General features: G+C 47.4%; 1 protein-coding gene across 6 annotated transcripts in view; it reads left to right on the top strand.

The window, feature by feature from the left end:
* The window catches only part of LOC110484447 (USP6 N-terminal-like protein), a 75,488-nt gene extending 57,445 nt beyond the window's left edge, over positions 1 to 18,043 (top strand). For all 6 annotated transcript variants that reach the window (XM_021555067.4, XM_021555065.4, XM_085581650.1 and 3 more), the window contains 9 exons: positions 3,083 to 3,190; positions 6,138 to 6,247; positions 6,831 to 6,879; positions 7,944 to 8,064; positions 8,938 to 9,032; positions 10,549 to 10,614; positions 11,983 to 12,082; positions 13,293 to 13,445; positions 13,636 to 18,043. In XM_021555067.4, coding sequence (XP_021410742.3) covers positions 3,083 to 3,190; positions 6,138 to 6,247; positions 6,831 to 6,879; positions 7,944 to 8,064; positions 8,938 to 9,032; positions 10,549 to 10,614; positions 11,983 to 12,082; positions 13,293 to 13,445; positions 13,636 to 14,912 — 2,079 coding nt within the window. In that variant the 3' untranslated portion in view covers positions 14,913 to 18,043. The remainder of the gene's footprint in view (positions 1 to 3,082; positions 3,191 to 6,137; positions 6,248 to 6,830; positions 6,880 to 7,943; positions 8,065 to 8,937; positions 9,033 to 10,548; positions 10,615 to 11,982; positions 12,083 to 13,292; positions 13,446 to 13,635) is intronic.
* Positions 18,044 to 19,155: the final 1,112 nt, after the last annotated feature.

Below are 19,155 nucleotides of genomic sequence, written 5' to 3'. Positions count from 1 at the left end.
AGCAATAGGGATGGGGTGATGATGGCCTCTGTGCCATGAGCTTTGTATGTTAAAGCCTGGAGAGGGAAGATGGTCCTATGGCAAAACCTGGAGCAAGTTTTAGACACTGTGGTTTCAGTCCTTGGTTGACAAAGGCTTTCTACAGTGTCTCGAGCCATTGCTTTGACCACCAGCATCTCCCTTTGTGAAGCAGACTGGTGTTTGTTCTTCTTGCCTGTGCATTGGTCTGTCAGCCTGCATGGGACATGATTTAGGTGTTCTCTTCCCATCTGAGCAGTTTATAAAGAGACAAAGAGAGTGACCTTGAGGGTTCTTTTTGACTGTCATGTGGTACAGGAGTTATAATCACATGCTGCCTTACCTCTGTCTTTTCATCCCATCATAAATACCACTTACATGGTAACTTCCCTGTTTTCCTTCAGGTTTCATGATGAAGAAAAGTTGCTAATTTTTTTTCTGGGTGACTCACAGCACTGAGGTTTTATCACTTTCATGTCTGGAGGTGGTGGGAGGAGGAAAGCCCTTGGATAAATAACAGGAAGGCATTTCATTTCAGTTCCATCTCAGCATGTTTTGTACCTCCCTCTGTTCCTTTAGCACTTGTGCAAAGAAAATCATTAGAGACATTACTATATACCACTGAGAGTTGCACTCACTAAAGTACAACAATACCAGCTCTGGAAATTCAAAACAAAATTATTTCCTTCACATGCACCTGAGTATCATCATATGCCTTGGCAGCTGTCAGTCAGTCTCCTGTAATCCACTGGAAATAAGTAATCTTTTCTGAATTAGTGTCCTTGTCAGAATTGGTACATATTCTAGTTTCTTAATTCTGCCTCAGCTTTTGCTTCATAAAGGCATGAGTCTTGCAGGAGCCAGGCTTTTCTTTGCACCTACTACTTTGGGGATGTGGTTCATCTAATCCTGTTGCTTTGTGTCTCTTGATGCATTGCACTTCTTTCATCCTGATTTAATGGCTCTTGGGAAATGGGTCTTTAATCTGTGGGGATCAATCTGTCCCACATGGTGTGAAGGTTTGCTGTCCTTAGAAGCACCTCCTTACATGAGCCTTTGGGTGTGCAGATGGTGAATTAGTGATGTCCCACTTGAAATGCAGGATGCAGTTGAACAGGATGGTGGCTTTCCATGGGCATGTCTTGCTGGTGAGGTTGCTTTTAGGGGGTGGCTTTTATTTGGTGCATACAGAGGGAAGGGCAGGATCTGGTAAAGGATTTCTGCAGGATTTCATTCTGACTATGCATTGGACCTTCACAGCTGGTGCTAAGCAACACTTGGGGCAGAGCAAGCATTTGGGGAGTTCTGAGGATGGTGTTTTAAATGTTGAATGTCCATTACACTCTCAGGATCAGGATATGTTGCAGACACTTTCTCTGTCAGCTGAAATACTGAAATATTTATTGTAACGGAGTGGAAAAGCATTCTCATAAACATCTGGTTCTCCTGGTTCTACAGACTACAGAGTTATTTTACATACTTTTTTTGAATGGGATAGTGGTGTTAGTTCTTTGCTATCCCCTAACATGTCTGCTTGAAGCCCACCTCCTGTCTTACCTCCTGGTCTTGTAAGTCTTCGGGACAACGACCACCGTTCCTGGGTCTTGCCCTCAGTAGACACAATGCTGACATGAAGACAATAAGGAAATGGGAGCATTTGTGTTCATGAAGGCCATAAGCCAGCACAGTGCCATGATTAAGGTCTTAATGTCCTTGTGAGAGACTGACCTTAAAAAGTCAGGTTGGAAATAAAAGAGCTGGTGGTGTGAGGTGGATCTGAAAGGAAAGGCAAGAGAAGCAGGTGTTCAGCTGGGTGTGGCAATGGCAATGTGGCAGGCCCACATCCCAAAACTTCTTCTAGGATCTTGTGCTTCCCTGGGGATTGCAGTTCTTCTCTTGCATCAACCTGAATTGCATGAAGCAGAGTACCCTATGGAAAAAGTAGAGGGATTTTGAAGGTGGTTGGATGCATTTGTACCAGGCAGTGACAGTAGCTCCAGTTGATTGCCTGGTCAGGCACTGCCCTTTTAAGCTCCAAGCTTATTCCCATGACTGGAAATCTGACACCTCTGTCCCTTCCCAAGGAATTGCCAGGTTCTGAGGGAGCATAAGGCAACATAAATGCCTTCCATGGCTGGAGCTTAGACATGTGCCATTGGTCCTTCAGTGTACCCAAGGTTCCTCAGGAATCTGGAGGAGTGCTACTGTGGGTTTTGTAGTGCAGCTGCAAGGCTTTTCACAGGTGGGATGAATGAAAGGAAGGAAAGTATTCAGAAAAGGATATTTTTCTTTCTTCTGAAGCTTTTTCTTTTAATGGAAGTAGTCAGCAATTGGAAATAAAAGCTTTTTTTTCTTTTCTGTTTTCCATTGAAATTTAATGGGGGCTTTATGACAAGAAAAAGGGAAGAAGCATCTGTGAGATGATGTGAACGAAGACCTCTCTGCTATGAAGACAGGTTGAGTTGAGAGCAGCCTGAAGCAGAGAAAGCTCTGAGGAGACCTCAGTGTGGTCTTCCAGTACTTTAAAGAGGGCTCTTAAAAACAAAGGCAAATTACTTTTCACACAGGCAGATAGTGACAGGACAAGAGGCTACAGTTTTAAAATTAAAGAGGGTAGGATTAGACTACATGTAAGGAAGAAATCCTTTACTGTGAGGGTGGTGAGGCACTGGTACAGGTTGTCCAGAGAAACTGTGGATGCCCCATCCCTGGAAATGTTCAAAGTTCATGCTGGATGGGATTATGAGCAGTCTAGTGTAGTGAAAAGTGTCCCTGTGCTTGACGAGGATGTTGGAACTAGATGATCTGTAAGGTCCCTTTCAACCAAACTGTTCTATGATTCTCTGGTTCTATGATTTTGACTGAGTAGTTCTCTTTGATGGATGCAGGTACTCGGCTCATCCATCAAGTTGGAGATGTCCTCTCTGTGCCAGCACACGCAGAGGAAGTGATTGCCTGGGGTGTCTGCTCAGATGGCTGATTATTTGCAGCAGCAAACCATGGAGAAATTGTGTTTGCCACCAGCAGGATCCAGCTAACCTTGCACGTGTTTTCCTCCCTGCAGATGTGCCGGCGTGTGTACAAAGGGATCCCGCTTCAGGTGCGAGGCCAGGTCTGGTCACTTCTGCTGGATGTCGAGAAGATGAAGAAGGAGAATGAAGGAAAATATGAGGTAGGGGCTCCACCTGGCAAAGACAGCAGGAGAAGGATGATAGGGAGATTGGTTGATGAGGACTGAAAATGCAAAGGGTATCAAGTCTTTGTCCATGGGTTTATATTAAGCTGGGGTCTTTTAGCATGTTAATTGGCTGCTTTCTATAATATCTTGCTTCCATTTATTCTGCTGGAAGTTGGGAGCAAAGCTGCTGTCAGTGTCACTGCATCTTTAGAGAAAGATGCAGGGAAGAGTGAGGGAAAGCTTTCCATAGGCAGGGTGTTTAAGCCCTTGGTGGATAATTAACTTATTTTCCAAGCTTGTGTTAGGATTTATTTTGCATCATGTACCAGAGTGAGGATCAAGGTGTTGTGGAGACAATTATTTTTCAGAGGCAGGAGGCCGAGTACTGCTTCCAACAGGTGTTTCTAAAAATCCCTGCCTACTAAGCAGGATGATGCTAAGACTCATTATAGTTAGTCAAGCATGGATGTTACTGGCAAGTTGCCACAGGGCTGGAGGCACACGCAAGGGCTGGGGGAAGGCAGGCTGGGCTCACCACAGTAAGCACAGATAAGGAAGCTCTCCCAGTATGCAGATTAAAATTGTGCTCCCTCCCTCAAAGCTATGCTGCACAGGCAGGGAAGCAATCCAAACAAATGAAAGTCGCAAGGAGTTTATCTGTGCTCCAGAGGGGTCTGCAATAAACAGGAGCTTCAGGGCTAATAGGCTTTGCTGGATGCAAACCCCCTACAAGATCATCTTAATCTACCTCTTCTTTGGTGCTGTCTGCCACCAGTAATTAGCTCTCCCCTAATTTCCTCCAGGAGAGGCTCAGTGCAGGTCCTGGAGGGGTTTTGCTTTCAAGAAGGAACTAAGCCTCAGACTTGTGTCCTGAAGGAACTGGTTCCAGGGCCACCCCATTTCTCCCTGGGGCATAACCTATGGTACAAAAGCCTGAAGGCTACCATGGGACATTCCATGCTTGCTTTTCATGTAGGTATGATGCTCTGCCTCCCCAGGGTTTATTAGCTGCATCCAGAGGGCTTGAAGGGAGCTTGAAAAGGCAGCAGGAGAAACATATTGGCCATGAGGCAGAGCAGAAGCATCCTGGCTTTTACTCACTGCTTTGTCTTTGGGATAGGACTTCCAGCTCTCCAGCTTCTGCTCTGCCACCAGCTTGCAGTACTCACAGTGCTAATGAGCTTGACAGAGCATCTGTGGAGCTCCAGGTTATTTTCATTAGGAAAAAAGAGAATAACCCATCCTGTGTTTCTTTTTTTATTGTCTGCACAATTAGTAAAGCCTGCTGGGTGCATGGAGGTGACAAAGTCCTCTGTGACCTACCTGCTATTCATGTGCAATGATTTAAAAATACCTAAAGGAGGGTATTTACAGTCTTTGGGAGATTTCTGTGTTGTTCTGACAGGGAAAACAAGAGAGCCTTTAACAGGAGAATTTGAACTGAAGTGACCCAGTGTACATGAATAGTCATATTCTCTCAGGTAGTCTGTCTGCTTTGTAGAGGGCAAGGAGCCATAGGATACAGAGACCACAGTATTTGCAGCAGAGAAATTATGTTGTTCATCAGATCCTCATGCCATCACCACTTTTATCCTCACTTGTCCTGTGTAGGCAATAATTCAAAATAGCCCCTATATACTATTGCTCCTCCATACAGCTGCTTTCAAGGTTGGAGTTAATATTCCCAAGACACTGTGATTGTCCTAAGTGTTGGCTGTGCTAGACACATGTGGGTTCTAATGACCTTCTGATGTTCCCCAGAGCTGATGTGGCCACCTTGGGAGGTCAACAGCAGCCTGGAGGTGCCTGGTATCAGGCTGATAAGCATTCATAGGATGGCAGCTGCTGGAGCAGATGATAAGTATCTGTGCAGATGTTCTATTTTCTGTCTCCTTTGTGAGCCAGGAGGGGTCCTGACCCTAGGCTCAAGGCAAATTGAGCCTGCTGTTCATTTCTGCTGCCTCCAACCTGCTGGTGAATCTCAGTGTGCCTGAAGACAGTCACAAAATGTATTTTCTTCATGCACTTAACTCTGGAGACATTAGAGGAGGGCATGATCACTGGTGGCATCTAAAGGCTGTGAAATGAGATGCTTAGCTATAGTATAGTGGTCCTTGCCTGCAGTACAGAGCTGAACATGGTTGCAGATGGGACTGCTGTGAGATTTGTCTATAGAGCATCTTCATCTTGGGGCTCTGAGGGCACAATTGGTTGAGATGGTCTTAAACTTTCATTTGAATTTCCATTTTTTTGCAGTGGACTTCAGTCCTTTTTCTGTGTGATGCTGCCTTAAATGATTAGCTAGCCTGAGGGGAACATGGGGATTCTTGGCTTTAAGTTTAGCTTCTGTTCTGGACTCTGCCAGTTTCTTAAAATTTGTACCAGTCCAAGGGAATATTCCAGGACTGCTTTTCTGGTGGAAACTGCCTTCTTCAGGGAAAGTAGTAGTTGGAGATAACAGAGTCTGTCATAACAGTTTGGATTTTATTATGATTGAGCCTCTGAAAAGCCGAGAGTGCTGCATACATTTGTGTATTGGTTCCTTAAGGATGAGCAGATCCTTAAGGCAGCCAGCCAGGCAGAGAAATCAAAATAAATGAGAGAGGAATTGAATTATAAAGGTTTTAGATTCTGAAAACTCAGTATCTGCATTGGAAGATGGGTGAAGGCTGGGTTGGCAGCTGCTGCTGTCTTAGGATGTGAGTGTGGGGTCATCTCCTTCTCCCTGGGCCAGTGGCACAGACAAGGGGTCAGGGGCTCATCTCCAGGCTGCAGTTCACTGCTTACTGGAGGACATCAATGTCCCCTGCTCTGGATAGCTCTGTGCTGCTCTCAAACTGCTACTCCTGCTGCAGGAATCCTGCCTTCTCCCTGTGTGGAGAGAGGTACAGGCTGAGATGGTGTCTGATTCCTGCTTCTTGTCTGCCCCTCTCCCTTCCAGCAAATGAAAGAACAAGCAAAGAGCTTTTCATCAGAAATCAAGCAGATAGATTTGGATGTTAACCGCACTTTCCGAAACCACATCATGTTTCGGGATCGCTATGGAGTGAAGTGAGTATCGAAGGCTTCTGTGGCTTATATGGGCAGTCCTGCCAGTGCATTTGTGAGGGATGAGCTGGATCAGCAGCCAGAAGTCCCCTGGCTCAGAGAAAAGCCATCTTTGTCTTCTCCTCAAACCATCACCACACAGTGTGACCCACAGGTGCTGGGCTGCTGATTCTTTCTTCAGAGAGGTCCACACTGGAGCAGGTTCAGCCCCAGTTCTTGAGCCAAGCAACAGCCTGTTGCAGTGCCTTGTCCCCTAAGGCTCACAGTTGCAGAAGACTTGGTTTGGGATGGCTGGGATGATGGAGTGAGCCCATCAGGATCTGGGAGGGATGGGGTCTTCATGACAGATGGGGTTGGAAAGGTTTGATGAAATGACTTTGTCACTGGGGTAAGTCACACCTGGCTGCCCTACACAGTCTCCAAGGAACGAGCTTTCCAGTTCTGTGAGCCCTGTCCCATGCAAAAACATTATGTACTAGCTAGATGGGTGTTTTCAGAATCTTTGCTCTCTGTGTGTATGCACTGATGTGTTCATGAAGCTGGAGACTTCATGCTCAGATGTTTTAATATCTTTTTGTCTCCCCAGGCAACAGGCACTCTTCCACGTCCTGTCAGCATACTCAGTTTATAACACTGTAAGTAGTAAGTCCAGTTAACATGAAGAGCATTGTGCTTTATATATTTATATATATTTAAAAGAAAAGCTTTATAAGTGTGTATATTTGTGTAGACATATGTATTTTCATGTGTGTATATATATGTAGTAAACGCATACTTATTTAGCCAGTGGTAATTCCAATTTTACATCCTAATAGTGGGTTGTACAGAGAGCTGCAAGACTCTCAGGCAGCACAAGAATCTTTCCACAGTTGTTTCATTCCCTTGTTCATTTTGTCACCTGGTAAATGACATCTGGCAGATTTAGTTTGGGCGAGTGTCAGCAAAGAACAAGGGATTGCCCTTTGGCTTTTCAGCAACACTAGTTTTCTGGCAGTCTGTCATGTTTCTGACTTCTTGTCTTACACTAAATGGTATCCTTGTTGAAAACACGTATTTACTACAGCAAACCAGTAATTTTTAGCTGAAGGATACAGGCAGAATAAGCTGAAATTAGCAGCTGAACCTACTGTCTCCACCTCTAGGGGGGAACAGTTAGAATATGTGCAGGGGGTTAGTTAAGGAGCCTCCCTCCTTAAAAATGCCAGATAAATGTTTACCAGATTTATTTACTGTTTAATTATTTCAGTGCTCATATATATGGCTGAAGGAATCCAAAACAGCATTGGAGCCACATGCTGTTTGTCATCCCAAAGATAGATTTGCCATAACAAAGACATTTTTTACAATGGCGAGGCATGGAAATAATTGCTCAGAGAATTTGTGAATGCCCTCTCCTGGAAGTATTCAAAGTCTGTTTGGATGGGGCTTTGAGCAACCTGGTCTGGTGGAAGCTATCCTTGCCCGTGGCAGGAGGGTTGGGCGAGATAATCTTCAAGGGTCCTTTTCCAACCCAAACTACTCCATGAGTCAGTGATGTGGTAGATGCTGTAGGCATATGGGAGCTGTGAATTTGGACATAAATGGTAAAGACTTTGAATTGGGATAGACCTTGGAAGAGGAGAGGGAAGTACAGGCAGCTTTAGCATTATGGTAGGCTCTGCCAGCATGGCAGCACATGTGCCCCTCTTGACTGTTGCAGGAAGTGAGCTACTGCCAAGGGATGAGCCAGATTGCAGCCATCCTCCTGATGTACTTGAATGAAGAGGATGCGTTCTGGGCACTGGCACAGCTGCTCACCAACCAGCGCCACGCCATGCATGGTAAGGCTGGGCTGGGGGCTGGGGGTGTCTGCCAGAGGAAGATTCTTCAGGTTGGTCAGTAGAACTTTGTTTCTTGTCACATATTCGTTTAATTAAAGTGCATGAGGCTTAACTACTTGCGCTGCCCGACTGGGGAACTGAACTTCACTCTTGGAGGCAGACAAGCTCTTATCAAAAAAAAAGAGTTTTATCCACCTGAGCTTTAGTGCTCAGGTAATTAACATTTTCACAGAAGTGCTGTACTCCCTTCAGGGTTCCTTGCCCTTGGCAATCAATTAACTCAAGGTTATGAGTTTATAAGAAGTCTCACAGAAGTACATCCTAGAGTATCCACACTAAATGTAGATGTAATTCCACTAAATGTGTGATGCATTGTTTTACTTCAAACACATTAGAGATCCTTTAATCTTACTTGTGGTTAGCAGTAATCTATGCACAGAGAGTTATTTCATGGGCAGAGAGCTAAACCTTATGGCTTGATAACTTTGGGCAGTCTTAAATATGTGTCCCACTAGATTACAGGGCACTGAACAAGCTTGTGGTGTTCAAACATCTTCAGCTTTTCTCTGAACCTTGGTAAGCAGTGAGGTGTGTTTGGAGAGCTCTTGGCCAAGCCAAGTTGCAGGCAGGCAGTGGGAGCTGGGTGAGAAGGACCAGCTGGGCTTGGTCTGAGAGTCCTGTTGCTCACATGGGGTGAGGGGTGACTCTGGAAAGGGGGGTGAAGAGGAGGTAGCAGGGGCACCCTGTTGTTCAGCCAACTTCAACAGATGATGCAAGAGATGAGAGATGAGTTTATAGATAGTCAGACTATCCCTGTCACTGCTGCAGAGCTTACCTGATTTCTTTTTATTTCTCTTGTCTTTTCTTTATAAGGTTTTTTCATTCCTGGGTTCCCGAAGCTGCAGAGGTTTCAAGCCCACCACGAGCAAATTTTAAACAAACTGTTCCCCAAACTGAAGAAGCACATGGTATTTCTACAGTTGGTCTTCCTATAATAATGCTACATTTTAATGATAAAGCAGTTCATATAGTGTTCTACCAAATAAATGCACAGCTGAACGTATTTCTAACCATATAGGACTGCTTCAGCTGCAGAGGCAGGCATTTATTAAATGGGTTGCCCAAATCTTGCTGAGGTGAATGGTAATCATTTGCTTGCTGATCATTAGTGGAGGGACTGCTAAAATGTAAAGGCTTCCCAGGAGAGCCAGGAAGACTTACAGAGCCTGCAGCAGGAGGAGCAGCATTGTGACTGGACTGTGTGCTTACACCAGCTGCAAGGTCCAAAGGCTGATGCTGGTCTGTCTGGAGTCTCATTCCAGTCATTAGCTCCAAGTGCTTTGCTGTTGTTTTAAGTCAGGAGGCACATAAGATTTGCTGGGTGTTTTGTTGCTTGGGCCTGTCCAGTTGCTTTTCTCTCTAGCAGATGGCCCATTTGGTGGCTGCGGGAGCATCTGCAGGGCACACCAACTCCAGTCTTGTGTCTAGGCCACTGTTTTGCAGCACCTGCTCTCTCCCTTTTTTCTTTGGCCTTGCCCCCCTTTGCATTTGGTGTAGACAGCTGGTGTTCACTGAGCAGACTCCTGAAGTTTTTTCTTATCCTTCCAAGAGGCTTGGTGGCCCCCATCTCCAGCAAAAGGTGCTTGTATTGCCATCTGCAACAGCTCTTGCTTCATGCTGCAAATGGCTGTAAAAGTGAAACAGCCATGTTAGGTTTTCACTTAATTATAGTCATGTGCAGGGAAGGGGATAGGAATAACTCAGAAAGCTGCTCCTTCTTCCTGCTCCTGAAGGCTCTCCAGGCTTGCAGGTGCACAGTATCAGCCAGAAGCAAAGGCTGGAGCTGGCCATTCATCCCATGGGCTTATTTCTCTTCCCATCCCCACTACTTTGTTGGCTTTGCAGCAGAGGTCATGTCAGCTGTGCACACATCCCAGCACTGGGCACCAGATGGAGAAGTGTTAGACTGAAGTGGTGATGGTGAGGTTTTTAAGAGTTTTCCTTAGCCCATCAGGCTGTCCTGCTTCTGCCGCAGCCACATCATGTAAATGAGGTGGTGCTTCCAAAGCTGCCTTGACTGTGCTCCGAGAGGCTCACATGGGAATTGCTATGGAAACAAAAATGGTAGTCTGCAAGGAGTGAGTGGTTTGAGCTCCTGGAAGGTTTCTATAAATCCTTGGAGTAGGTATTGGGCCAGAAAAGCCTCTCCCAGAAATCCCTTTCCAATACTATGGCTGAAATCTGGCCACGTTGAGGACCAGGTTCAATGGATGTCTTAGGCAAAGAACCAAGGCAGGGCTTCAACACTGGTGTGCAAAGCAGGGGTTTTCTGGGAGATGGGAGATGAACCACAGCCACATCCTGCACCCAGATCTCTGAAAAAGTAAACCAACCAAATAACCTCCCCCAAGGCCTTATGAGCTGCCTGAACCTGCAGTAACCAGCCTGGTGAAATGCCTGTCTCTCTTTGCTGTCTTCCCCCAGGACAAGGAGCAGATGACCACCGGGATTTACACAACGAAGTGGTTCCTGCAGTGTTTCATTGACCGGGTGAGGATGCTCTGGGGTTTTTTGCTGCTCTCCTATTTGCATGCATGGTTAATCTGCCTGTGTTTTATCATACTTTGAAGAAGATGTTAATATTTTATAAGGTGGGATATTATGCACACTCTCATAAAGCAAAAAAAAAAAAAAAAAAGGGAGAAGATAAAAATAACTGCATGTCACTGATGACAAGCCAGTTCCTGCTGCCTCATCACAAGCTGCCTCATGTCGTGGGGAGATGGCTCAGCATCAGTAGTATAAACTTCAGAGTCAGGAGAGATCTTTCTCTTGCCCACTGGCACTGCTGCAAAGGCAATTAACCTCACTTTGGCTCTGGAGACAACTTAGAAAGAAGAAGAGCTAGGGGCACAAACCTCAACAAATAGCAGTGCAGCAGCTGCAGGCAAAGGAGTGGATTGGGACTAGAAACATGTGGAAGTGTGAGAATATTACCCTGATCTGTCCAGAGCTTATTTGCTAGTCCTGAGCCAAGACTACCTCATTTTTAGGGTCAGCATTGTGCTTACTGGACTTGAATGCCATGTCCAGACTTGCTAATATTTAGAACATCTGTGTGCTCCAGTCTCATCTGTGTGCCCTGTCTTCTATAAAACAGTGGATGGCCCCTTCCCATTGAGGAGAAACTCACTGCTTTTGCCACTAAAAACTGTATAAAACGCAAAATCCCTTAATTGCAGTAGTGTGTGGTAAAAGAGCTGCAGTGGTCAGTTGTGCCAAACTCTGGAGAGTCAGTGCAGTATCCTAAATTTAACCTAAACATCTCAGTAGGATTAATATTAATTTCTGTGTTGGTGAGGTGCCTTAGATCTTTGCTGGGACGTATGGGCTGTTCCATCACTGTTCAATGTTCAATCCTGTTTGTCAGATTGGGTTGGGGTGCAAATGAAAACCTTTTGCAGAGGTGTTTTTAGCAGGCAGAAATAAGCCTGTATATAAGAAAAAACCTCTTCTTTGGACACCATATGAATTATGTTTTTTAATGCTTAGTGATGCGTCATTGGGCTTTCAGACCTATCCCATAAATAGCCCTTCTGGGAAATCTAGATGGATACAGGAGTTTGTGCTCACAAGGCTGAAAGATGATAGCTCTCTCTCCAGGGTAAGGGAATCCACATGTTAGCATGTGAGGAAAGTTTTTCTTTTTTCTGCATTCATGGATGGATTTTAAATATTTCCCCGGCCACCCAAGTTCATTAGCTTTAAGGAAAAGCCATAGATGATAAAAAAGACATTTCTGTTTTTTAGATGAATTCTTGCAAAGCCTGTTGTGTGATTTGATGCAAGGTGATGCAGTGATGGCAGCAGCCTCTGTTGCATCATCCCCTTTGTGATTTGTCTGTGTGTTTGAAACAGACCCCATTCACACTGACCTTGCGGCTGTGGGATATCTACATCCTGGAAGGGGAGCGGGTGCTGACAGCCATGGCTTACACCATCCTCAAACTGCACAAAAGTAAGGTCCCACCTGACTGCATCACCTATGGCTCTGGTGGCACCATGCTGGGCCACCCTTGTCCTGCTGACCTGAAAAACCTTGCTGGCCACTTCCAGCCTCTTGGTGCCCTGCGCTGGCCACAGAAGGCACAGTCCAGGGCAGGAAATGAGATGCCACAAGGGTTGAACTTGCTGTGTGCTTGTCACACAGAAACCACACCTGAAATGCTCCCAGCTGCCTCTTCCTTTGTACTATACCCCACAGATTGCCTTTAGGGGCAATACAGACAGCAGCCCATCTGTCTGCAGAACTTTATGTGGTGGCTCAACTGAAAAGTCTGTAGAGGAACAAGTAAATCCACTAATACACTTCTAAAATGATCAAAACCTGGTTGTCTTGCATAACACTAAGGCAGTGATATTTCTGCCTCAAGATCTTTGTAACTCTGAACCCCTTTACTCCCATAAATTTATAACCTTGCTGTGTCCATCTCTTGGCCTTCATCTGGGCAGGAGTGTGTGATGAGAACCTTTGGGCAGCAAAATTTATGGGACTGCATGTGTTGGCTTCTGCAAACAGCCACCCTGCTCTTCCTTCAGTTAAATGAAGAACAGGCTCTCCAGAAATAAATCTTGAAATATTCTATTTGTTTGCAGAAAATGAGAAACTGGCAGGCAGATGTTTCAGTTTGGCTGTGAAATCTTACCTCCCTGAGGAATGTGTAGTGCGGGTTGACATCTCTTTCTACAACCTATTTCTGCCTGTATCGCACCCCTGTCTATCACCTCTTTAAGGGCCAGCACCTCTTCCTGCATCCCTCTGCCTGCTGGTGCAGGTTGGCATCCCTGGCTGGTGGTGGCAGCTGCCAGCAGTGGCTGTTCAGCATGATGCTTAGGGCCTGTCTCATGGAGCTTTTCCTCCTCCTAGAGGCAATGGGGAGAACTTCCAGAAATGGCCTAAACCCTGCATCCTCATCAGCATAGCTCCCAACCTGCCATGGTCCTGCCACTGAGAAGCAACTGCTCAGGTGGCATGGGTATATATACGTATTGATGACCCTGAGCAATAGTGGGAAGGTGGGAGAGAGGCAAAAGCATTCAGATGTCCCACTGTGGAGTGGGAGTAGCAACAGAATCCCAGATAAAACCAAAGTGTGGTGTAACCCATGCTTGTGCTACCCTGAAATTTGTCTGTGCCACTGCCATTACTCCTTTCTCCCATCCCCCAGAGCGCTTGCTGAAGATGACACTGGAAGATTTACGTGAATTTCTGCAGGAGAAAATTGCTGCTTCCCTGCAGTATGAGGACGATGCTGTCATTGAGCAGCTGCAGGTGTCAATGACTGAACTGCGCAAGATGAAATTTGACCTGCCCCCACCAGGTGGGTAGAGGGGAAAGTGGGCAGCCCAGCAGGGACCAGAGCATCCCGCTGGCATGGTTGCGATCCAGGGCAGCCCAGAGGGGCTGGCACCTGTTGTGGGGAAGCATTCATCTTCCTCACATTCAGGGCGTGCAAACACAAACTGATGCACAGTTTGGGTTTTATTTTGTTTTCTCTGTTTCCAATGCAGCAAAGCCTGAGGAGTTTCCAAGGAAACCCCTGGGCCTGGAGCTCTCCCTCAATCCAGTAGCCATAAAGGAAAACACAGCGGCCAATGGCCAGAATGGCCAGGTGGGTGAGCACACTCCAGACAGGGAGCACCATCCCCACAGAGTTCCTGGCACACCAGGAGGAATGACAGTGGTGGAAGCGAGGATTCTCACCTTCCAGGGTAGTGAAGCAGCTGAAGCAACGAATGTGCCTGTTTCGGGTGGGCAGCCACTGGATGAGGAGAGTCAGATGGAGCCCATTGTGGATGGGCAGCCATCATCTCTTCTGAAGGCAAGCGAGACACAGGCTCAGCAACACCTTCTGCCCACGATCCTGCCTCCAGAGCAGCCTCTTCTTGCTCCTGGCTGTGCCGTGGTGGACCATGGAGTCTCCCTCCATGCTTCAGCTGAGCACAGCTCCTTAGACTCCTCTCTCCAAAGCAGGCTGGCTCCTGCCGACTCCAGCACCACTGAGCTTTCTGCTACGGACCAGGCAGTGTGGCAGCCAAATGCTGCTGCCCTGCCAGCAGGAGAACAGGCATCTTCCCTGAGCAGAGACACAGTGCTTGAAGCAGCCGGCTGCCGGCGGCTCTCCTGCATGTCACAGGGTGATGGCTCCCCTGAGAGTGAGCACGGGGAGGAGGTGGCGGATGATAGGCACTGCAGGGCAGTGCTGCCAGACAAAATGGGCCTGAAGCACTCGGCATCCAAAGCTGCATCCACAGGAGAGCTCCTCAGCCTGCGGCACAACGGGCTGGGCAGTGCCACCGGCACCACGCGTTGGCCCGAGGCCGTGGGCGCGCTGCCTGCGCACAGGCAGGCGGGGGGCAGTGTGCCCACCTTGTCCAGCAGAGAGCCGGAGGCAGCAGGGCTGGCCGAGGGCTGCCCCGCCCAGCGGGCACCGTCCCCTGTGGTGGAAGGGAACAGCCCCTATGTCGTTATCAAAACCACCACTCCCCTCCACCTAGCCCATGCGACAGAGCAGGACTTCTTGAACAGAAAGCAGGTGGCATTGCCCCTGTCAGAGACTGGACATCCTCTGCCTACCACCTCCATGCCACCACCTCTTACGGCAGACCCAGAGGAGGAAGAGGTTCAGAAAAGCCTCCAGAAACCATCAAATGCACTGAAAGCCCCACGACCCCCGCTGAGCCCCAAACCAAAATTTGTGCCGCAGGTTGCCAAATCCCGCTCAGAGAACAGTTTCCTTTCAGGCTCTCCTTCCTTTGCAAAGCTGCCCAAATCGGTGACGTTCTAGTGGGGATGAGGAAGGGGAAGTTAAGGGAGAAGAAGTGGGTTCTGGAGAAGGACCCTTGCCCCATTTACAGGATCCCCTTCTGTCAGCAGGGCTGTTGGGGTGACAGCACAGCACCATTGCATGTCAAGCTGTGCTTTGGTACGAGCGCCCAGCGAGGAGACGAAGTGGTGGCCACCAGCACTAGGAGACACCAGCAGATTGGATTTGCGTGTTTCCTATGGACAAATTGGAAAATGCTTTCATTTTTTGTTCCTCAAAACTCCCCAGGTCTCATCACTTGGGGAAAGAGGCAGGGCTGATGAGTTTGTTGTGTTTTCTCCTGCTCCTCTCTGCTGTGGGAACCCACGACCAAGCAAGCAGGACAAGGTGTCAGAATCCGAAATGCTTTCTTTACAATGCCCCATCAGCACAGCTACAGCATTGCTTTCAAAGGCCTTTGTAGCAATAGATCTTATTTCCCAGACCTGCAGTTGTAGGCAGCAGAATTTCCAGACAGTGCTATGGCATCCTGGCAGGACACCAGCACCCGCTGCCCCCTCTATGCAATTCCACAAAGCAGTGCCCAGCTCTATCTGGCTCCTGCTGCCATGGTGGATGGTGTTTAGGAGGACAGATTTAACAGCTGCTGAGTCCCTTGGACATCTCCTTGGTGTCACCCTGGTGGGGGGCTGCCAGCCCAGGTTCTCAGGGTGACAAGGACAGTGAAGAAGGTGGAGCCTGGTCTCCTGGGCTGAGTGCCCTCTCTGCTGGCCTTTCCTTCCCAGGGCCAGTGCAGCAAGCAGGCTTGCTGCCTTTCTGTTCCCCAAACACGAAAAGGGGCTGCTGGCTCAGGAAACCTGCCTGCACTACCAAGCTGCTGGATGTGTGATGGCATCTAATCACAGTGCCCCAGATAAGTCCACTTTTGCTTTGAGTAAGTTAAGTGTCAAGAGTGGAAAGGACATAGGAATTGGGGAAGGGGGAGCACATTGCTCAGAACCTGATCTTAGCCCTTCTGGTTGAGCCCACAGAGAATTAACAACAGGAAGGAAACTTGGACATGATAGGTGCCCACATGCCCGCTTGCCCTTCATGCACCAAGTCCTAGAGGTCAGTCCATCTCCTCCCCATCCCAAGGTTCTGCACTGCCCAGGCCATTGGCTGGAGATGTGCAGGGATCTGGGGAGACACCCATAGAAAGAGCTGGTCCAAAATTCTGGTTACAGCATCTACTTCACCCCTAAGAGGTGAAGAGACTTCATCAGGAATCCAGATCATTGAAAAAGCAGGAAGTAGCCCAGATATGCTGGATTTGACTTTGCTGTCCAGAAGGGGTAGCTGCAAGTGCCACCTTAGGTGGGACTGCAAGAGGGATTGCCATTCCTTCAACAGGGATCCTGAGCAAAAGCTCCTTTAAGTTCTAAGGAGACTTGGAAAACTATTTTTTTTTATCTCACAGGCTGCTCCAATTGCATAACCTGTTCTAAAGCCTACCTAAACTTCAGCTAAATTACTTTGTGGGTTCCAGGAGCTGGACTTGATGATCCTGGGGGATCCCTTCCAGCTCAGCATATTCTATGGTTCTATGATTTATCAGGGTTTATTTTGCCTTGTGTATGTGTGGTGGTTTATGTTTGCAGCAGGGAGTGTCAAAGGGAGCACTGGATTTTTTGGATGTAGCCAGCCAGACAACAGCACCCTCAGCTTCCATTGGAACCCCAGCTCTGTCCCAGGCCCCATCTTCCACTGAGCCTCCAACCTTGCCCATCCTCTCCCTCTGCAGAGCAGGGATAACCCTTTTAGCTACCTCGCAGGGGTGTTGTGAGGAGTCAAGCATTGCTGTTTGAGGAAAAGTGCTCTTTGAATGTTCAGTATTTGTGTTTTGAGACACCACAGGTCCTTTCTAGGACAACGGTGCTGGAATTGTTTTTAATTTAGAGTATGTTTTTCCATAATTGTGCGTAGTTAAACGTTATTTGTATGTTAAAATACCTGAGCAGTATTTCAGGACAGATATCCATTGCCTTTTGCTAGCAGCCCACTGGCCACAAGAGCTCACTGGGAAGCAACAACAAGCATCTGAGAGTTGTTGGTCACATCTTGACTTTGCTTCTGTAGCTTGGGGCTCTGTCCTCTCCTTGAAGCCCACATAGGACTCCTTCTAATGCAGCTGAGCTTCACACATGCAAGAGCTGAGACCTCTTTCCTCTTGTTTTAACCCATTTTCCCTCATTTCACGCACACAGCCTTTGCACATCATATTGCTTGTGCACCCAGACTCCTCACACAGTGTATCTGGGATGTTTTGCAGTATTAACATTTGAAAAGGTGGAGAGCTGTTAAATGCACAGTACTCATTGCATGGCATTTGGTGCATGATGTTCAACATTAATTTTGGTGGGGAGAGAGGTGGGGTTTGTCCTTCCCTCCGAGCCCTAATGGGAATGAGCAGCAAGGTCCTCAGTCGGGGAACTACCAGCAACATGCGTTGCTGTCCTTGGTATGATGCTGTCGTTGGAACACATCAGTGCATGATCCCCAGGGAGATGGCCACTTCTGGCTCCTCCTCCGCCTCTTGCTGCAGACAAAGCTGCAGCCATGGTGGGTCTGTGGCAGCAAGGCCTGGCCCAGCCTCAGCTCTTTTCCTGGGAATAGAAGGGAAGGAGAAGGATGAGGGTGGCAGCTCAGCAGCACAAATTGCCTAATAAAGCCACTTGCAGCCTTGCCCAGCCCTCTGCAAGAGTCTTGACCCCTCAGCAAAAACTGCTCTTACTGTGAGCAAACATGGGAAAGCAGCTCCCCCATCCTTGCTCTTGCAGCCTTGAGACAATGCTGGCCTTGCTGCCTTCCATGTAGAGGTAAAGACCAGTGCTGTGGGTTTGGGGTTTTTTAGGTTTAGTTTGTTTTTCTTTGTGTTGTTTGTTTGTGATAGAGCACTTTGAGTGGCTGCAGCACTGACAGCAGGAGCCATGTGACCCAGCTCCAGCAGGGGCCAGAGGGTGAGGTTAGGGTTTCTTGGCCATGCACTTTGAGAGCCTGGCTACTGTCTGCTTTCCTTTTTATTTGCTAGTCTTGTTTACAGCGTGGAACACTTCTTCCATGACTCTTTCTAATGTATTATAATTATTACTTTTAAGAAAAAAGAGAAAACATTTTTATGGCTGCTTTTTTGTTTGTTCAGTTTGGTTTTTTTAAGGAAGGGGGTTTTGGAAACAAAGGTCAATCATTCCTTTTATGCTGATTCAAATTGTCCAGAGTGTTTGGTGCTGTGTTCTACATGGTTGTAGTAATAATGGTTAAAGAAGTTTAGCATAAATTCAGACTCCACAAGGTTTCTTACAGGAACAGAAGCTGCACCAAGAATGGTTGCCTTCTTCTCATGACTTTTAGCTTGGTCCACTGGTTATGTTTCAACTGCAACAGGTCCACCCTGTTCCATCTCTGCTTTCTTTGCTGATTTTTCTACTGTAATTAAATCCAGGCAGCTCCAGCAGCAGTGGAAAGAAAAATGCTTTTTTCTACTTACCACTGTCCTCTCCCAGCTGAGCAAAGAGCAGCATCCCTTCTGACACACAGCTGCTGATCAGCAGCACTGCTGAAGCTTGTTTTTTGGCCAAGATTTTGTGTTTGGAGTTTGTTTTCCTGCCCGTAGGCAGTGTAGAGGGAGGGTTGGATGGGAGGGGGAGCGGGTGGACACAGCTCCTCACACAGCGGGTGGGTGGGTGGGTGCGACTCACACTTGTGAGTCAGGGCTGAGCTGAGTCACGTTTACAGCAGCCACTGGGAGTGTAAGGTAGTGCTGCTGACAGCTGAAGATGCATTTTAAAAAGCTGTGCATGAGCAGTACCTCTGACACACCCCAGATTACATAGCCAGGGCTTCCTGGGCTTAGTTGATGATGGTACTGGTTGCCTTTGAGGTGTTAAATGTGAGCAGTGTTCTGGCTCCCCTGACAGAAAACTGCCACTTGGTGTTAAGCAGCATGTTTATGGTAAACACAAGGCATCTGTCTCTGCCAGAGTAGCACAGAGGGCACAAAGACTGACAGCAGATGGAGGGCTCAGAAGTATCTAAATGGCACCCTAGGATTTAAGAGCAGTGCCTGAAATTGGCATTCCCATCTGTCTATCACCCACTGAGTGCTGTAGGCTGGATTTCCTGCTTCTATTACTGCCCTGCCACACCTAAGAGGTAAACAGGAACAAAAATTGTTCTCCAGTGGCCTAAAATTAGCTCATTTGTATTAACTGGTTAAAACCAGGTC

Source organism: Lonchura striata, chromosome 5 (genome assembly GCF_050655825.1).
Source record: "Lonchura striata isolate lonStrDom1 chromosome 5, ASM5065582v1, whole genome shotgun sequence".
Classification (NCBI taxonomy): domain Eukaryota; kingdom Metazoa; phylum Chordata; class Aves; order Passeriformes; family Estrildidae; genus Lonchura; species Lonchura striata.
Note: the sequence above shows the minus strand (reverse complement) of the source record. Positions and strands in the feature narration are given on the sequence as shown.